The sequence below is a fragment of the Nematolebias whitei genome, chromosome 1, assembly GCF_014905685.2.
Source record: "Nematolebias whitei isolate Nwh7 chromosome 1, NemWhi1, whole genome shotgun sequence".
NCBI lineage: Eukaryota > Metazoa > Chordata > Actinopteri > Cyprinodontiformes > Rivulidae > Nematolebias > Nematolebias whitei.
In genome coordinates this window covers 61,535,384-61,554,207 of record NC_056498.1, presented here as the reverse complement: position 1 = coordinate 61,554,207, position 18,824 = coordinate 61,535,384, and the positions used below count along the sequence as shown (strand labels likewise).

Below are 18,824 nucleotides of genomic sequence, written 5' to 3'. Positions count from 1 at the left end.
GTGTGGGTGCTTCACCTAACCCACCCACATTTTTGATGTTGTCGGTACCGGGGAGATATATATATATTGTTAATTGTAGTTGCATATTTGTAGCTGTTAAATAGTTTTGAATTTTAAAGTTTTTACTTTAACACCATCAGCTTGGAGGGAGGTCATTTTTTCCAAAGTTCTCAGTAAATCTTAAGGTAGCAGATGACCTTTGGCTTTTTGAAGAAAACCAGCGGCCTGAGTGTGTCAATGCATTTCTCCACACCTGGTCGTGTGTGTTTTCTCCCAAAGTACCACAAGACTTCAGGGTCCGATAGATCTGACAGTACTTTACAGGTGGTTGCTTTATGTGTGTATGTGTGTTGATACTTTGATGTGGCTCTGGTGTGCTGCATGAAAGTGAGCAACACTCCCTGAGGCTCAGTGCCTCTTGGCACAACTCTATGATCCTGTCATGACAGGGAAACTCGACACTGGGGAGGATATTCTACTGGCCAGCAGCTTGGGGAGAGTAACAAGGCTGCACAAACATGTAGCTCCTACAGGTCCAGTATCTGAATCTTTTGAAATACACACAACTTCACACATTTCTAAACCTAAACTTAACCTCATGCACACAAGTACTCAAAACTGTACATCCAGAAAAACACAGACAAACACTGACCTGTTTTGTACTCATGAACACTCCCACTGCTGAGAGGGCGGTGAGATGATTGGCACACAGAAAGCATTACACCAGCACTTTCAGGCATATGGCACGTAGACCCACTGATGGGCACACACATATGGTGCTGGTAACTTCTGCTGCTTCACATGGGAGGAAAGCACTGTGCTCGCCTTTGATCAGACTCCAAATCACAGAGCAGAGCACACAAAGTACAGCCTAAAAAATATCTATTTATGTTGCATAGTGTTGCTCAGTATTTCACAACGAATTATCCAAAGGAATTGTTCCAATCACAAGTTTTATCCTAAAGTCAGCAAAACAAATTCCATACTCGCCACAGCACTTCACCCATGGTATTCTTTTACATGTTTTTTTTTTTAATTGCTGCTAATTTTTTTCAGCAAATCCATACTTTAAAAGCTGCTTTGGTGTATCTTGCCTTCATTGGTCGACTATTACAGTGCAGCGTGATGATGTACAGAACACTGTGAGCAGGAACACACTCGGTTTGATTGTGGAAAAAAAACATGTATTACTGTTCCCATCCAACCGTGAAATTGTTTATTCTTCTGCTGCCCTTTCTGTGTGAAAAGAGAAAGGGGTTTTCTCTCCTCTGCTGCGCAGTCGTCCCTGTCAGACTGACATTTGCTCCAGCCAAGGAATCACCTGCTCATTGACTACAGGAAATTCTTAATTAAAAAGCAACTGTGTTTTAATATCTCTCTTTAATTATAGATATAGTCAAGAGATATCATCAGGAAAATTATTGCTGTATTGCTTTAAAGCAGGAATGTCCAAAGTGTGGCCCGTGGGCAATTTGCGGCCCTTGGAATGGTTTTGTGTGGCCCATCACTGCAATTTAAGAATGGTATAATATTATGTTACAATACTTATTTTAAAATTTAGATTTACTGACTTTTACCAAAAAAATAGACTTTTGAATAATCATTCATAAAAACTGGCAAGTGTATAATGTCTAACGTGTTTTTAAAGAAAATAAGTGCTGTTGATTTAATCATGGATGGAAGTGAAGTGGACTCATTTTACACTTGTGTTTCTAAAAATAGACAAAATTTTCCAAGCACTTAAAAACAAAGAGCAATAGACTCCACAAATCAAAGGAATATTTTTTTTATATGTTCATGAGGCTTTTTATGTTTTGGATCAACAACCATTGAAAAATCCTTCTCCACCAAAAATTGTATACTTTTGTCCTTCCTTCAAAATATTGTTCACATTGTTGAGAATTTATTTTTATGTTTGTTTTTTTCTTTTTTTTTTTCACAAAACAATTATGTTTTTGTTGAACAAAAATGTTTGCGTCCCACAAGTAATTTCGTCTTGCCAATTCAGGCCCACATTTGAAAACTCAGGCAACCCTGTGTGATTAAACTAACCACGTCAGTATGTTGGGTGGCACAGTGGCACAGTTGGTTGAGCTGTTGCCTCTCAGCGAGAAGGTCACTAGTTCAAATCTCAGCCGGGGGGGGGGCCATTCTGGATGGAGTTTGCATGTTCTCTCTGTGCATGTGTGGGTTTTCTCGGGGTATTCCAGTTTCCAGACCAAAAAACATGCATGTTAGGCTGATTGGTAACTTTAAATTGCCCCTAGGTGTGAGTGAGAAAGTGAATGGTTGTTTGTCTCTATATGGTCCTATGATGGACTGGAGACCTGACCAGGATGTCCCCCGCCTCCTGCACTGTGACTGCTGGATTTGGGCACCAGTGACCCCCGTGACCTGTAAAGGTCAAGGTTTATTTATTGAAGGAAGAATGAAGGAATGAATAAGGAAGTAGGAAGGAAGAAGCATGTAAAGATGATGGATGGATGTAAGTCAGTATGTTAGTGACATGGTTTGTTTAATCACACTTGTTTGATGATTAAAAATAGATAACTGATAAAATAACGTGAACATGAGTAACCATTCATTGTCTTCTTGACGTGACGTGCAATTAAACGTCAAATTCGTTTCATCTTCATTTTCCGAAGTGATGAAAAGGAAAAAGCTAAGCAAATGTGCTGTCCACATAGCTGCCTGAATTCTATTTTTAAAACGCATTAAAAGGTAACGCCGTGACTGTTGATAGAAAGTGGCATCCATTTAGAGAGTGAAATCATGGCTCAGTATTAATCTGACTGATTACACCCATCACTGCCTTTTGGAGTGTGACCACATGACCAGTAACACAAAGTAAATTGATTTGGATGCTTCAGTTCCACCATAATATTACAATAAGTAATGCTCACCAGTGCTCTGTAACAAATTAGAAGGACAAAACCACTTCATCCAGTCAGTCAGCCATTTTCACCCTTTAAGACCCCACCTCAAAGCCTGGGGCAGCTCTGCCTTCCTCTGTGTCTGCTGATAAGCTCATCCCTTTCATTTCATATGTCTTTCTGCCCCTCAGTGGGGAAACCATGCAAAAACATGTTGGTCTTGTTTTAAAGGCATTGCTTGGTTGTGACACATATTTAGGTAGGTTATTGGCAGCTAACTGGGTTAAAACCCACGTCTCACGGCAGATTTTGCTTGTCCGTGGGGGAAACATTAGAATGATTTTTAGACGATGGAGCAGGAAAGAAAACATGGAGGACATCGAAAGCAGGAATTAAAAAAAGACATTATTATTAGGAGGAATGAGTGTGGGTGGGTGAATACTAATTAAGCTTATTTGCCAATGCCACATGTAAATAATGAGGACTGCAACAAACCTTGGAATGATTGGTATCACTTCCAGCTCTAGCCTAGTCATCCATTATTTAAGCACATTTTTCACACTGTTTGACTTTTCAAGGCAGAGGAAAACCATCTGATGATTGATTTATAGGATCTTTTTCACGTGTTTTTCTAGTTTTGTTCATGGCTGTTTTAGATTTGGGTTAATTTCGACCCTCCTCTCTTGCAAGCTACCAGAGTTTGTGCTCACTTCCATTTCTGTAACCTCTTTTTTTACACCCTTCTCTTTAAGCCAATACCTTATTTGTATATGGGAGTCTTAATGCGAGTGTATTTTGTGATGAAAATTACAGCTTAGAAAAAGGGAAAGTTTGCTCACAACCTTTAAGGTCAATGCAAGAAAACAAATGTTTTAGGTTGTGCTAGAAATACAGTAATGGATTACTTTTGTTTAGGAAAATAGATTGTTTTTTGCATTTCATTTATAGTAGTAAAACGTCTTTAATTTGAAAGCAATCACTGCTTTAAATTAGTTAAATGTAAAACGCCAGCTGCTGGTTGTGCTGAACACAAGAGGGCAGCAGAGCCCAAATAATTTATGTGGTTTGTCTCATCTAAAAAGGGACACTTTTTAATATTTCTTCTGCTTAAAACATATCTTTTAACTAAGACAGTAATAATATTATGGCTGTATGGTCTGCAGTATCATCCTGAAGCTGAGGAGGTAATGTATCTGAAGCTTAGAGGTACTTTTATAGTATCCGGGTCACATTGAAACAATATGTAGGGTAATAAACCGCAGCCACGTGCCTGTTGAGAACAAAGCTGGATTTTCTAAGTGTTTTATTTCATAAGTGATTCAAAGAGTTCAATCCCTGCACATTCAGAGCTCATTCTGCCTGTTTTTCTTAGTGTTCAGGGACACTGTTGTGCATGCAGAGGTCAAAAGTCTCCTGCTCATTTTTGGCTACGTTAATAATGGAATTCACAAAATCAGCAACATAATTAATATGTAAAATTTGACATTAATCCAATAATTTAAAAAATGCATTGCATTTCAAACGCACAAATGAATTGGTTTTTTTTTTATTTGTACAAAGAACCATCCAAATCAAGGTATACAAGATCAGTTTTAACAGAAAATATTTACTTTGTGTAGAATTTATGCAATAAAAATAGTCAGTAAATAAGATCATTATGAAGCATTTTGTCTCCTTCAACAAATCTACGGATGATCACAGTTATTCTTATAATTACTACTATTAGAATATAATCTGATGAACTTGATTTGATGCTTTGCACTCTTTATTTTACATATTGTATGCATTTTTTCTTCTAGTAGTAGTTTTGCTCTGACTGTGTATTACGTGTCCATGGCCTTGTGCCTAGAAAATGGTGGAAAACGTCCAATAGTCATCAACCTTTGAGCCAACACTCCTCCATTGTAGTAGCAGTTGTGTGAACTTCTGGTGCCCAAGATATAGGACACTTTGGCAGTGGACTTTATTATGACTGGGTGGGAGCTTGTAGTCTTCCTTTGGCTATCAAAGTGTGAGTTTTGTTGGAAAAATAGTGAACTAAATGTTTGCTTTGGAGCAATAATTGTGTTATTTGTGCACAGACTTGGTTGTTACTGCGAAATCTTCCCGTTCATGTTTAATTCAACATGATTTTAGTTGTGTATTCATCATTTACCATTCAAATAAACAGATTTTTCCCTATTTTCTCATTGTGTCCTCTTCTCCCTCCCATCTCAGTCCTTCTTCATACCTCTCCACGCTCCTTTTCCATCCATCCTCTCCTCCCCAAAGCCACCCCATTGGCCCTCGCCTAGCAACCGCATGATAATTTGGCATAATGTGACACCCTCCAGATGCATGATAGGGGCTGTAAGTCAACTATACACCCCCCCCACCCCCCACCCCCCACCCCCCAAACACACATTTCTTTTTGCTGGTGGCTGGTGCTTGTATTTGTAAAGAAAGAAAAATGAAGTGGTGAGGATGAATGGATTTGAGGCAGAGAGAGAGAGAGAGAGAGAGAAAAGGGAATTTCATGCTCAATCGTTACACGACTGGTGTCCACAGGCTGAACCTGTCATCTCTCCCAGGAGGGCTGTTGTCCTCTTTCTGCATCTGATCGTTTCCTTTTCTTGTTCTCAGCTTCTCACCACATGGCTCCCATAATGTCCATATGTGCATTTAGAGCCATGAACAAATAAAGTAGCGTTTGTGGCGAGCTGACAGGCATGTGACGAGGCAGCTTCCCTGCACCAAGAGGACCCAGCAGTGCTCATAGGTGCTTCTGACACGCTGGCAACACAAAGATGGCTGCTCCATCTGTCTGTACGCTGCTATGTCTGACGTGAGCTTGTGAAGGACGTCCTGAATTAGACGTCTGGTTTTCATCCTTTGCTCTCGTAATTAGTCACAAAAATCCCATCTTTGTTCACCTCATCATTTCTGTTTTTGGTGTATTTCCCTGTCTTAAATGACACCACCCCCCCCACACACTTTCTTTGTTTTCAACAAAGACCTGAGTGATTTAAAGAAACAAAAGCTTAAGTGATCATGTCTGACCTCCTTGTGATGGTGTAATTGATCCCAGAAGGATTTAACACACCGAGCCTCACCGAGTTAAAGAAGCACATGACTGTCATGCCAGAAATGTGGAGAATGGACATTGATTTTAATAAATTATTCATACAAATCATTAGAATAATGGATTAGTAATGAATGGTTTGCTCATTAACTAGATTGGTTTTGGTAATGTTATGTATTCACTGAAGGGATAAGCTACAGTTTAGATCATCTGCAGCACTTGTCTCTGCATGTATGTGGGCATGCAGGCAGGAGTCATTTAAGTGATTGCACATTCATCATCCCCTTGATCTCTCTTTACTTTCACTCGTGTTTTTTTACACATTCTTCCCCTTCCCGTGCTGTTACTTGGCCACCTCAAGCTGAGAGTCTTTGTGTGATAGTTGCAGAAAGATGTCATTCCACCACTGAGCCACATACTGTATTTTATCCCCTTTCCTTTAAGAAATGCCTTTGCTTCATTCATGCACTCACAGCTATTCACTCAGTTTGTCTCTTTCAAATTGTTTACCTCTTTAACACACAAAGGTATTCATTCTAACACGCATCTCCCATAGCTGAGCACCAAGCAACCAGCACAAGGAGAAACGGCAGTAAAACAAAATAAATGAGAAAAGTCCATTTAAAAGAGAGCGTTGTTACCGTGGTAACTCCCCTCCCTCCTCCACCTCTTTTCTCAATCCCTCCCTCTGTCTTTCTCCTCCCTCCCCTCCACCTCAGTGGCGGTGATGCTCGTGTCTCTTTTTCTCTCCATCCGGCTTGTCCTCACCTCTGCTGGACACGCTCCTCTCACACCACCAGCGAATGACACGCGAGGAGGAGGAGGAATAGATGAGGAGAAGATGCTGTCTCTTCTCTCCCATCGCTCCATCACTTTGACATAAAAAAAGAAAGAAAGCAGAGAAGAGCAACAACTACAGAGGACACACAGGATATACATACATAGTTTTATTAAAGAAAGACAAACCCTACTCTTCCCCATTCTCCTTTTCAAGGAGGGCATTTTTCTTCCCTTTCCCCCCCTTTCCTTTTCTGCCCCGATTTTTTCCTCTGAGATCCCGGTTTTGTCACCAGCCGCCCCTGAACTTCTCTGGGATTTCAGGTGAGGCGCGCGTGTGTAGTGGGGGGTGCTTTTCCATTTTTTTTCTGCCACCTGTCATGGCGCACGCGGCCTCCCAATTGAAGAAGAATCGGGGGGAAGTGGATGTGAATGCATTAGAGGACGAGAAGGAGAAGCGGAGGAAGAGCAGGAGAGCATCGTCCCGGGAACAAAAGAGAAAGGTACAGAGAGCTGGCTGGTTGCTTCATCTGCTAAGCTCTACTGGTGTCACTGGAGCGTGACTCCGTATATGTGTGTGTGTTCAACAAGCAATATCAAAGAGGTTTGAAGGTCTTACATACATGCATTTGTTCATGTTTGAGTTTACTGGAAATACATCAAATGTGGGGCTCACTTGTTTTGTTCAAATAGTCTAACCCTGCATGCTGAATGCATCACAATGGTTACTGCTGAGAGCGTGTACACTGGATGATGGCTGAACATATTTTCACCAGTTTGTACTTGATGGTCTCAGGAATCTGCCACTAGATGAAGTGCACACTCAGGTTTTTGTTTCTCTGCCTCTAACTCTTTATTACAAGCAGAAAAGACCCCCCCCCCCCCCCCCACACACACACACACACACCAAACAGAATGTGATTTGTTAAATGAAGTATTTTATTTAAGTTAGTGTATGTTTGTCAGTTTACAAAAGAAAACACTAATGCTTCTCATGTGATTTTTGCTTGATTTGGGTGTTGGGACAAGGTTTTAGTGATTTTTTTATTTATTTTTTATACAAGTTTTATGTGTGTGTGCATGTGCGTGTGTGCACTTGCATGCACAGACAGCCATATATAATGCATACTTAACTGATTTATTGATGACAAGGCTTTTTCATATGATGGGAAAGAAAGTGAAAAGCACATGGGCCTCTGTCCTCTTCGGCCTCTCTTACTTGTCAGCTCTTCACTGTGGATAAAGCAGAGAGCAAAAATAAGCATGCACTCTTTTCCAGCTCCTTCTGCAGGAACTTATTTATCCGCTTTCTTGTAGCAAAAAATAAATGTGTAGCTGTACTGTATTGGTGTTTTTGAACCCATTTACCACTTTTTGCATATAGATACTGGGAGATTTGACCGTGAGAGATCAATTCAATAACAGTTTGTGCCCATGGGTGCTTGGTTTTGAATTATGCTGCTGGCGATGTTATTTGACCTTCCCGTGTACGAGAAGTAAGCCAAATCTTTGTGAAACTAAAAAAAGATTGTTACAGTTGAATGAGTTCTTGGACACTTATAGGTTGTAGGAAGTTTAAAACATGAAAAGGTTTTCTTTTGCTGACCTATCTAAGATGAATATTTGTATTAAAGATACCGGGTAGTTTCATAGGAGAGATCAGGAGAAAGGGTGGAGATATTTGTATTGATTAGATGTGCACAGCAGCACCGTCTTTAAGGTGATCAGCTTTTTCTGGAGGTTCTGTCCTGCATGCATTTAGTCCTTACGCTGATTTGCACTTCACATTTTGGCCACTTTTTTTTTTTTGCTCCTTTCTTTTGTGTGTCCGATCTCTTTTGTCGTTACGTCCTAATTGTTGCTTTACCATCACTCCATCAACTCAAGGGTTTCCCCTTTGTAACTTTTTAATAGTTGTTGCTGTTGTTTGGTTCACGCTGCTGCTTTTGAGCGACAAACTGCAAAAGAGAAAAGTCGAACCTTAAAGTTGACTTGTTTTTCTGTTGTGTTTTGTTGCTTCGTGGAAAACTTTTTACTCATGTACACACACACTGAGCTGAAGCTCACATAAATGGTTCTTACATCCTTTTATTTATGCAGTTTGGCGACTGTTGCTTATACTCTTGTTGCGCCTTCTGGTAGCCTTCCAACTCTCGCTTTGTCCTGGAGTACAGACTGACTAAGCATTGTCAGAGTCATAGACAAACATAATAAATAATAGAAACAGACATAAGCCCCTAAAAGCATGACTTACAAGCTTGAAGACAAGATCAAAGATACAAATTATTGTGCACTTAGTGCAAAATTTTACAATGTGAGCAACAAACAAAGCAGCAAATACGCATGGTTAACATGGTTGCCATGGTAGAAACTGTGCAACAATCTGCTTTGAGTCACTTGTTTCACAGCCTTTACACATACTATATTTAGGTGGCAGAGAATGAACAAAAGTTTCTATAGAGAACACTTGTGTAGTGAACCAGATGACCTCAAATCTACCAGATGGACAGAGACTGTTATTTCCATTGATCTGAATAAGTCTGGGCCATCTGATGACTTTCTTTCTTGAATTAATCAAGCAGAAAAGACAATTCTTTATAATCATTACTGTCTTACAAATGTTTTGATAATCAAATTGTGTTAGTTCACTCAATGCTTTACAGGTTGAAAAGAACTACTCATCTTTATTTTACATAAACAGTAAGTAATGATTTTTATTCCTCATTCCAAGAAGAAATCACCTGAATAAGCATTCCTTGATTTTCTGTCTGAAATGAGTCAAGTCGTAAGTATGTGAAAGGTTGGTTTTCGGTCAACTAAAATGTTTACCGAGAAAAATGTCATGTTTAAACTTTTTCAGAAGATTACCAAGAGTTGACTCCACGAAGTCTGCTGTTGCTGCAATAATCTTTTCTGTATGTGAAAACAAATTTCATTCTCTGACCTCGACTGTTGATAAACACCTTACGTCAAAACCACTCCTCTTTCTGGTCCTTCCACGAATCAGAAAGCTCTAAATTGAACAGGAAGTCGACCCAAATAAAATGTGGCAACTTCCCAGTTCATGTTGGATTGAGAGTGATATGGAGTTCCAAGATTGAGATTGAGAGTGCAGCCGGTTCTGAAAGTTTCAGAGCAATGAAGAGTCCAAGAGAGCAATGAAGAATCCAGAGGTTTTTGGGATTATAATTCTGTTTTGAGCTAACTACGCACGACTCTCTGAAGGTTTGGTAGTTCTCGACGGAGACGCTGAAACGAGTCAGAAAGGAACTACTCCGACGCTGATTCATCATCAACAGGTAGATGGTTCTATTTTGACCAAGTGTACCGTGAGAAGCTGAGATCGGACGGAGCGTGCAATTTCTGGTTAAACAGATTAAATTTCCCTCACATATTTCCTCTGTAAGATAAATCTCAATTTACTCTTAAACTCACCTCTCTCTCATAAATCAGTGCAGATATTTTTAGAAATATCTGAAGCAAAGTCCTCAAATCACCGCCGAGTGATTTGAAGTTCATTATTTGTGAAACTGTCTGTTATTATTTTCATATTTTGCCAAATTAATGTAAATGTTTGATGTTAAACTTTGATTCTGAAAATAAATGATTCCATTCATTTGATGGGTCAAAGGTAATAACGTCTCTTGTTCGCATTCCTTTAAATTCAATGCACGGCATTACACAGTCAGAAAGATGAAGAACTCGTGAAAAGTATGCATAAATATATATCCATATATTTGTCATACAACAAGTGACACGTACCTCACGTGACTCACTACACTTGTAAAAGCAGAGCTGCATTAGTCACCGAGCAGGTTTGTTACAGCATGTGTCATGAAGTGCAGCTAAATATTGTAGTGGAGCTACAGTTGATTTAAGTTGTGCACCTAAAATGCACTTTGGAAATGTGACTTGTCAAGGTCTGTTGTTGCCCTAATTACCACCAGGGCATTAATCAATGTAAAGGTTTTTCTGCTGTTGTCCATAAGCCCAGAGTTTCCCTCTTTAACTTAAAACAAACTCTGGCTATTTTTCATCATTTTAGGACATGATCAGTGAGCAGTTATGGTATTATTGATATATCCTGATGCATGATCAATAAGTTCAAGTTGTTGTGTTTATTTGTCATATGCAAGGTTAACACAAGATTAACAGTACAATGAAATGCTTAGGATGATAAGAACCAATTTGACACAGGTTGTGTGACAAGTTATTGCACCGGTAGTGACATTGAGATTGAATTATGATGGTAAGGTAGGTACATAGATACTGTGTCATATATGATACAGCCTAGTACCAGCCTAGATTCAAGATTTTTTATTTGTCATTCGAACCACACGTGGTACATGTGGTGGAATGAAATTGTGTACACAGTGTCCCAGTTACATCCAAGAAAGTATTAAAATGTAGAAGAAAAACAGTAATCAGATCTAAGATATGAACTAAGAAAAACCTTAACTAAAAACACACTAAGTACTAGTAGCATAAAAACAATACGCCGAACAGCAGCACGGACATGAGTCTGTGTGAGCAGATGAGAATAAATGAACACAGCAACATGATACAGATCAGCAGCCACATGAAACAGATCAGCAGCAACATGAAACAGATCAGCAGCAACATGAAACAGATCAGCAGCAACATGAAACAGATCAGCAGCAGCATGAAACAGATCAGCAGCAACACAATGTGATTTTTCAAAGTGATTATCCTGATTAGAGATTCATGAGTCTAACAGTCTCAGGGTAGAAGCTGTTCCTCAATCTAGTGGTTCTACACTTAATGCTCCTTAACCTCCTGCCTGAAGAGAGTGGGGCAAAAAGGGTGTGTGCTGAGTGAGTGGTGTCCTTCATGATGCAGGTGGCCCTCTTCCTGCGTCTGTAGGTGTAGATGTCTGTGATGGTGGGGATGCTGACTCCAACAGACTTCTGTGCAGCCTTCACCACTCTCTGCAGAGCTTTCCTTTCAGCTTTCAGATTCAGCTTGAGGTTGACTACTTTGATCACACATTTTCTTAGAAACTATGCTCCTTGGCGTTTTCTGTCTTTATTGCATGTTTAAAGTATGTTGTATCATCAAGAAGGCAAGCAAAAAAGGAGACACTTTTCCACTATTAGACCCCTGGTTGAAGATAAATGAGAAACTGAAAATGTATAGAGGGTGCTCTGCTTTGCGTGTTTATCCATGGGAGATGTGAGCAAAGCCACCAAAATTAATGTTCATGTTTTGTCTCTGAGGTTGAGTCGTTAATTTTGTAGCTGCAGTGGCCATCTTACTGGGAAACCCCCATCATGCAGTATGAATTCTTCAAGCTGCTTTCCTTCTAATGACATTATCTGGAGTTGGACCCTCCAGTGGATTCCCTGAGAGAGAGAGAGAGAGGGAGCGAGAGAGAGAGAGAGCTAAGCAAAGCATCCTTCAGAGGTGTCCCAGTTTTATGTTTTTTTTTTTTTTAGTACAAAGATTGGGCTTTAGTACATTTCCTATTAGTCCTGTCATAAGCTTTATTCAGCAGGCCATGTGAAGGCTGCTTTGTACAAAATTTTTAGCATAAGGTTTAATTTTTAAATAAATCCTTGAGGATGGTTTATTAAATTTCTGTATTGTTCTTGTCATGACAATGATAGATCAACTTCCGCAGGTGTCTCTTATCCCTGGTGAATATTATCATTCATCACCATCATCTCTTATATTTTGGTGGTTTAAAGCATCAGTAAATCTAAAGCAAATGTATTAGTTGCTAGAGAGAGGAGCAGTATTTTACTGCAGCTCTGTGCTGTATTTAGATATGGCGTGTGGAAAAAAAAACATGGCAAAGCAAGTCTTTCTTGGCTTTAGAAAAAATAAATTATGTGGGGAAAGCAATTTTCAGATTTCAAGGAGGCAGTGAGGGACACATAATCTTTCTGTTTATTCTAATGAATTTCTTTCCAAGTTATTTTCTCTTTGTTTCACTTCATTCTCCTAAATCTTATTTATATCTGTGGCTTAAAACAAAAAAAAAGTCAGATTTCATGTTGGTCCCTTCTTTCTTATTTCGTCTTACCTGCTTTGCTCACCCCCACCCCCACCCCATCAGCCCATGAAAGATGGAGGTTAATGAATTTGGTGCTCAAGCATGCTTCGGTTAATTGTATTGGCATTGGCACACTTGTTAGATTACGGTGTTTTCAAGATCAAGATGGCACCAGCTCATGACCACAGCATGGCTTTAAAAGGAGACGGCCAAGCTTCTGTTTCTGAGAATAATAATAACTGCTGTAGTTTCATTTATTTTTTACTTAATTTGTAAAAATAAGATTTGTGCAGACCCACTGTGTAGATGCCTGTCTGATGGTACTAAGTCAGACCTAGCAAGATTTTGTCATCACAAATTGCTTAAAAGGTTGGGGGTTTTTTTTAAATAAGAATTTGCTATTTAAAATTGAAGGCCCAGCATTATTTGAAGGAATGCATCTTACCTGCTGCTGATCATGCCAGAGTTACAAACATCATCTTGAGGAAAGGCAGAGTTATAGCTGTTTATCCTGATTCATGCTCAATAATCCAGGTAGGAAAATCCAGCACAGTCAAATCAGGTCCTCTGGATGGTTTCTTCTTGTTGAAACGTTTCGTCTTTCGTCCAAAAAACTTCCTCAGTCCGAGGAGCTGCAACAAACGCAGTCGTGTTAATAGCACCTGGTGGGTCAACCAGTTTGATGGTGCTCAGATGGTTTCTGGAGCTCCTCGGACTGATGAAGTCTTCTGGATGAAAGACGAAACGTTTCAACAAAAATAAACCATCCAGAGGACCTGACTTAACTTTGTTTGATATAGCTGTTTATGTTAATATTTGGAATTACTGTGACACACATTCTCATGCAGTGTCCCAAGATCTTGTGAGACTGGGAGTGCTCGGAGTATGTGTTGTGAATGACTTTCAGCTACTACCACATCAAATTTGAGCTCAGAATTTGTAGAGTTGACTGGGTAACAGCAATTTAAAAGCAATTAGCTATGGCTGCCATCTTGATTTGGAGTGACTGCAAAACACACCTCTACTGATTACTTGCAAAGTTAAATTAAAATGTGTCCAGAGGTTCATGAGATATTTTGCTAACAGACAACCAGGGTTGACTTTAACAGTTAATATGAAAATTTTAAGGAAATCGACACAGTGTATAGTACTGAAAGTAATGGATTTGTTGGAATAAGTCACCAAAAGTTTGCTCAGTATTTGAAAAACGGACAAATGAGCATTTATGTTTGCTAAGATTGATTAGCTGTAGCAGCCATCTTGAATTGTGTTGACTCCAAAAGCTAATCAGTAGTAGATGTGCATCCGGTGATTACGTTCTGAAAGTTTGATTGAAATTCATCCAGTTTTTCCATGAAATGTTTTGCTAACAGACAAATGCACAGACGCAACAATATTGCCTGCTTTTCGCGTTTTATTAGAATGCAATAATAAGCAGCTAATCATTGTGTTTATAGCAACATTAGAGCACTCAGTCAAACTCAAATAGGGTCTGAGTCAACATAAAATGAGAGCTTTCTCAGATGTAAAACGTATACATGTATATGCATACTTTTGAAATCCTAACAGTGTAGCTGTATCATGTTATCAACCTTTATACTGCAATTTGATCAGTCTATACTTCAAACAGTGGCCTCCAGTGTTCAAGAGCACATCTCTCCTCTTCACGCTGCTGTTGTTCCACATTAGCTTCAGTCTCTAAAGGGAAATGAAAACATGCAATAAGGATTGCTCTAATTATTGATCCACCATTTTAAGGGTCCTTACTGAGAGCAGTTGCATGTGGAGGTTGGGGTGATGGTGTTCAGAAAGCAGTGATGGAATTTCTCATGAAACCTTTGTAGGAAGAAACCAGTGCCTGTGTGAAGACGTCAGATTTACCATTGAGTATAGTAGTATTGTAGTAGTAGTATAGTAGTATAGTAGTAGTAGTATTGTATGGAGGCTTCAATTCAAGATATCTTAAAGTTAATTTTAACTAGTCAAAAATACAGTTCTAGATATCTCTAAATTAATTTTGACTTGTCAAAAATACAGTTCTAGATATCTCTAAATTAATTTTGACTAGACGTTATTTGCTTTCAAGATATCTCGCTTTTAGTTCTGACTAGTCATAATTACAATTAAAGATGTCTTACATTGTATCATTATTCAAAATATCTTAAATGTATTTTTAGATAAGGATTTGACTAGTGCAAATGAAATTGTAGATATATTGATAGCAAATAACGACTAGGCAAAACTAACTTAGTGATATCTAGAACTGTACTTACGACTAGTCAAAATTCATTTTAAGATATCTCCAAATGAAGTTAAGATATCATGCATAATTTTTCATGTAGACGGCTTTTATATTTAAGATATCTTGAATTAACATTTTGACTAGTCAGAATGATATTGAAACTATCTAGAATAATTATTTGACTAGTCAAAACTTCACAGATTTTACGTAGCATTTTGACGGAAAAATCACAAAAGGCATTTTAGCCTTATTGGTCTGTCAGTCCAACACAAACGCTCAGTTTTCTCCGATATTCTCAAAATTGCATTTATTATTTGGGATTCTATTTCTTTTGTCTTTGGGACGAGTTTTTTACCTATTCTAATCGCCATATTCCTAATTTCAAATTTAAATACGTCAATATTGTTGGTTTTATAGAAGCATCTATCGTCTTCTAAGTTTGAGGAAATCAGCCAGAAATTTATGCAGGTAAATGTTTGAACAGCTAAGTGACAGCGGGGGGCTTACACGTAATTTAATTCAAAATATCTAAAAAATGTCATTCTGACTAGTCATAATTACGTTTGAGATATCTTGAATTATTACGGATGTTTGACCCTTCAAATGACGAATCAGTCGACATCATTTCAGACATCTTGAATTACATTTTGACTAGTCAAAATTCCTTTTAAGATATCTTGAACTGTTATTCTGACTAGTCAGAATGTAAATACAGATATCTTAAATTAGCTTTCTGAATAGTCAAAATGTAGTTGTTCTTAGCCCAATCTCATTTTTAGCTGTCTAGAATGTAACTTCAGATAGTCAGATTAATCGATTTTATGTTAAAACGGCTTGCTACATAAAGTCTGGAGTTGTGGCTCCTGGTCTCCAAGTAGTGTTCCTCCAGTTCATGAGCTCAGGATTTACTGAGTAGAAATGACTAAAATCTGACATCCTTTCAAAAGTCACTTGAGCCCTGGACAGTATCTGTCTCGACTGAAGAGCTGCTGAGGGAAAAGTGCTGAAAAGGATGGATGAATGGGAAAATATAGAAGGAGAGATTAGGACCAATAGATGATGTCATAATGTATTTGTGAGCAAAAAAAAAAAAAAAGAAGGGAGAGTTTGAGATAAGAGGAAATGAAGAGAATTAAAAGGAGAAGAGTGATCATAAGCCTTCATGTCATTTGAAGGTGAGCAATGATGGCATTTTTTTTTATTTTACAGCTTTTTCAAGCCATGAGCAAAGACCCTCCCCTTCCTTCTGTCAGCTGTTGCTGAATCAATATCCAGTAATACATCTAAACATTGTAATAACAAGCTTTATATATATATTAGTGTAGAGTTGTGTGAGTAGGATGCATGTTGTATACATTTGATTTTAGTTTTGTTTGTGATTTTCCTGTGCAGGGATTTTCTAAGGATGCAAAATAAGTTTAAATGTAACACCGACTCCATCATTATGTTTTAAACAGGACAGATGTACTTTGATGCTCATGGGCAAGACAGCCAATGAGTTTAGTCTAATTCAAAGTAAAATTATTCACTAACAACGCTGCTTTCCTATTCATACCACACACTGAATGAATAGGAAGGACGCTCAAACTTAAATAGGGGAGAGCTGGTGATTTAGGAGCAGTGACTTGACAAAGAAAGCATAGAAGGATGGAGGAAGTGGCTAAGTGGACAGCAGATGTGAAGGTGGTGCCATGAGAAGAGAAGAACCAGGATTGCATGCTGAAAATCAAACAGAATAAAGAAACAGGAGTGAATAACTGGGTCTGCACTTTTTTTTAAGGCAGCAAATGAACATACACAATTTAGAGACATGACACGTTTTTTATTTGTAAAATAATTTTAAGCTTTTAGCCAGACAAGCACATTTAAGTAGTCTTAAATTCTAAAAAGACAAATTAGCCTTTTTGTCTGATAGGCATTTGTAGGATTTTGATGACTAAATAGAGGGGCAACAAATCTTTTACACTATATTTTCTTAAAAATGAAATAAAAGAGTAATCCTAAGAGTTTTGTTTTAAGAAGAAAAAGTGACCACATTTTTACTTGTATTTTCTCGATTGCAAAAAAAATACATACATGTCACAGTACCGTATTTTTCAGACTATAAGGTGCACTTAAAATCCTTTAATTTTCTCAGCAATCGACAGTGAGCCTTATAATACAGTGTGCCTTTGTATTAATTCTGGTTGTGCTTACTGACCTCAAACTGATTTTATGTGTTACAACTGAACAATGTTGAGAGTTATTGTTAATGAGTTGAATAAAGTTTGACTTATCTGACTGTTTTGTTTCGCTTAACGCGCCTTATAATCTGGTGTGCCTTATAGTCCGAAAAATACGGTAGTTTCCTTTTGTGTGTGCATTTAGTTTTGTTTACCTGATTTTTTTTGTGTGTTTTCAGTATCAGTACGTTTCTGTATGATAACATTCTTACCGTCTTTTCAGTTTATTGGGCATTCTTAGTTATTCTGTTTTCCTATATTTCAGCCTGGTGGTTCTAAGTTTCTGTTTTCACACTCATAGTTTCCCTCAATTTATCTGTATTGTCACAATCAGTCATTTGCAATCGACCTTCCATCCATGCCACCCAGAAAATAAAAGCTAATTTTCACTCATGCACTGTCAGATCCTCACATTATACAACCCTCCTAGTCAGTCCTGGCTTTTGTCACCTGCAACTTTGGAGTTTTGTTTATTATTTTATAATATCTCTTTGGACAATACCTGCCTGTCTGCCCAGCCATCAAATGTTATATATATTAAAATAAATCTTAATGACTCTCAGAAGGGAGTGGTGGGAGGGTGATTTGCATGTGTGTTCATCTTGCATGAACAAAGCAACTTACTACAGTTTTAGAGCTTGGAACTCTGCAATGTTCAGTTTGAAAAACAAACAAGAAAATTAGCATTTTCTTATTTTTAAAACCTCTTAAAACAGCTGTATTTAAGGAAAAGTAACCATTCTCCTTTTACGCAAGCAGGTAGTTTATCCCAACGCATCATAAAGCCAACAAAAAATTATACAATTCAAGGAACACACTCTTCCCCCATTCAATATTTTTACATAAGAATGCTAACTATTACAGATGATTTCTCAAAAATGGCTTAACCTCCTGAAACCTGGACTTTTGTTTGGTGTGCATTTTGTTTTTCTCCAAGATACATGGGATTAGTAGGACCTAATAAGTTAAAAACCTAGACTCTGTCATGGTGCAGGAAGTAGTTTTAGAAAAAAATATGTCCTCATATGAGGACAGTAGGTTTACTTTTGCATTTTATATTTTTCTTTACAAATTGAGTCAGAAGGTTCCAATTACTCTAAAAACAAAAGTTCAGCTTTTCATGTTAAGAAGTTCTCTAAAACAATGGTTCCAAACTCTGGTCCTTGGGGAACACCAGCCTGCATGTTTTAGTTGTTTCTCTGCTTTGACACACTTAATCTGAATGAATGAGTGATTAACAGGCTTCTGCAGAACTTGAGGAAGTATTTAGATCAATGAATCAGGTGTGTTGGAAAAGAAAAATTACCTAAAACATACAAGATAGTATCCTGATGCATGCTCAATAATCCAGGTAGAAAAATCTAAAAAAGTTAAATCTGGTCCTCTGGACATTCAAAAAAAAAAAGCAAAACAACAACAAAAAAAAAAGTAGAAACGTTTCGTCTTTCATCCGAAAGACTTCCTCAGTCTGAGGTGCTGTATTCAGCTCAGTCTCTTAAATAGCACCGTCTCAGAGTGGATCAACCAGTTTTGCTGCTGACAACCAAAACCAGCTGATCACATGCTCAAGAAGGACCACTCTCAAGACTCTGAGAAGGTGCTATTTAAGAGACTGAGCTGAATACAGCACCTC

General features: G+C 38.2%; 1 protein-coding gene across 1 annotated transcript in view; it reads left to right on the top strand.

Annotated features, from left to right (window-relative positions):
* Positions 1 to 6,705: 6,705 nt before the first annotated feature.
* The window catches only part of ank3a (ankyrin 3a), a gene marked incomplete in the record, with an annotated part of 124,747 nt that continues 112,628 nt past the window's right edge, over positions 6,706 to 18,824 (top strand). Inside the window, 1 exon segment of the mRNA XM_037679764.1 lies at positions 6,706 to 7,214. Coding sequence (XP_037535692.1) covers positions 7,092 to 7,214 — 123 coding nt within the window.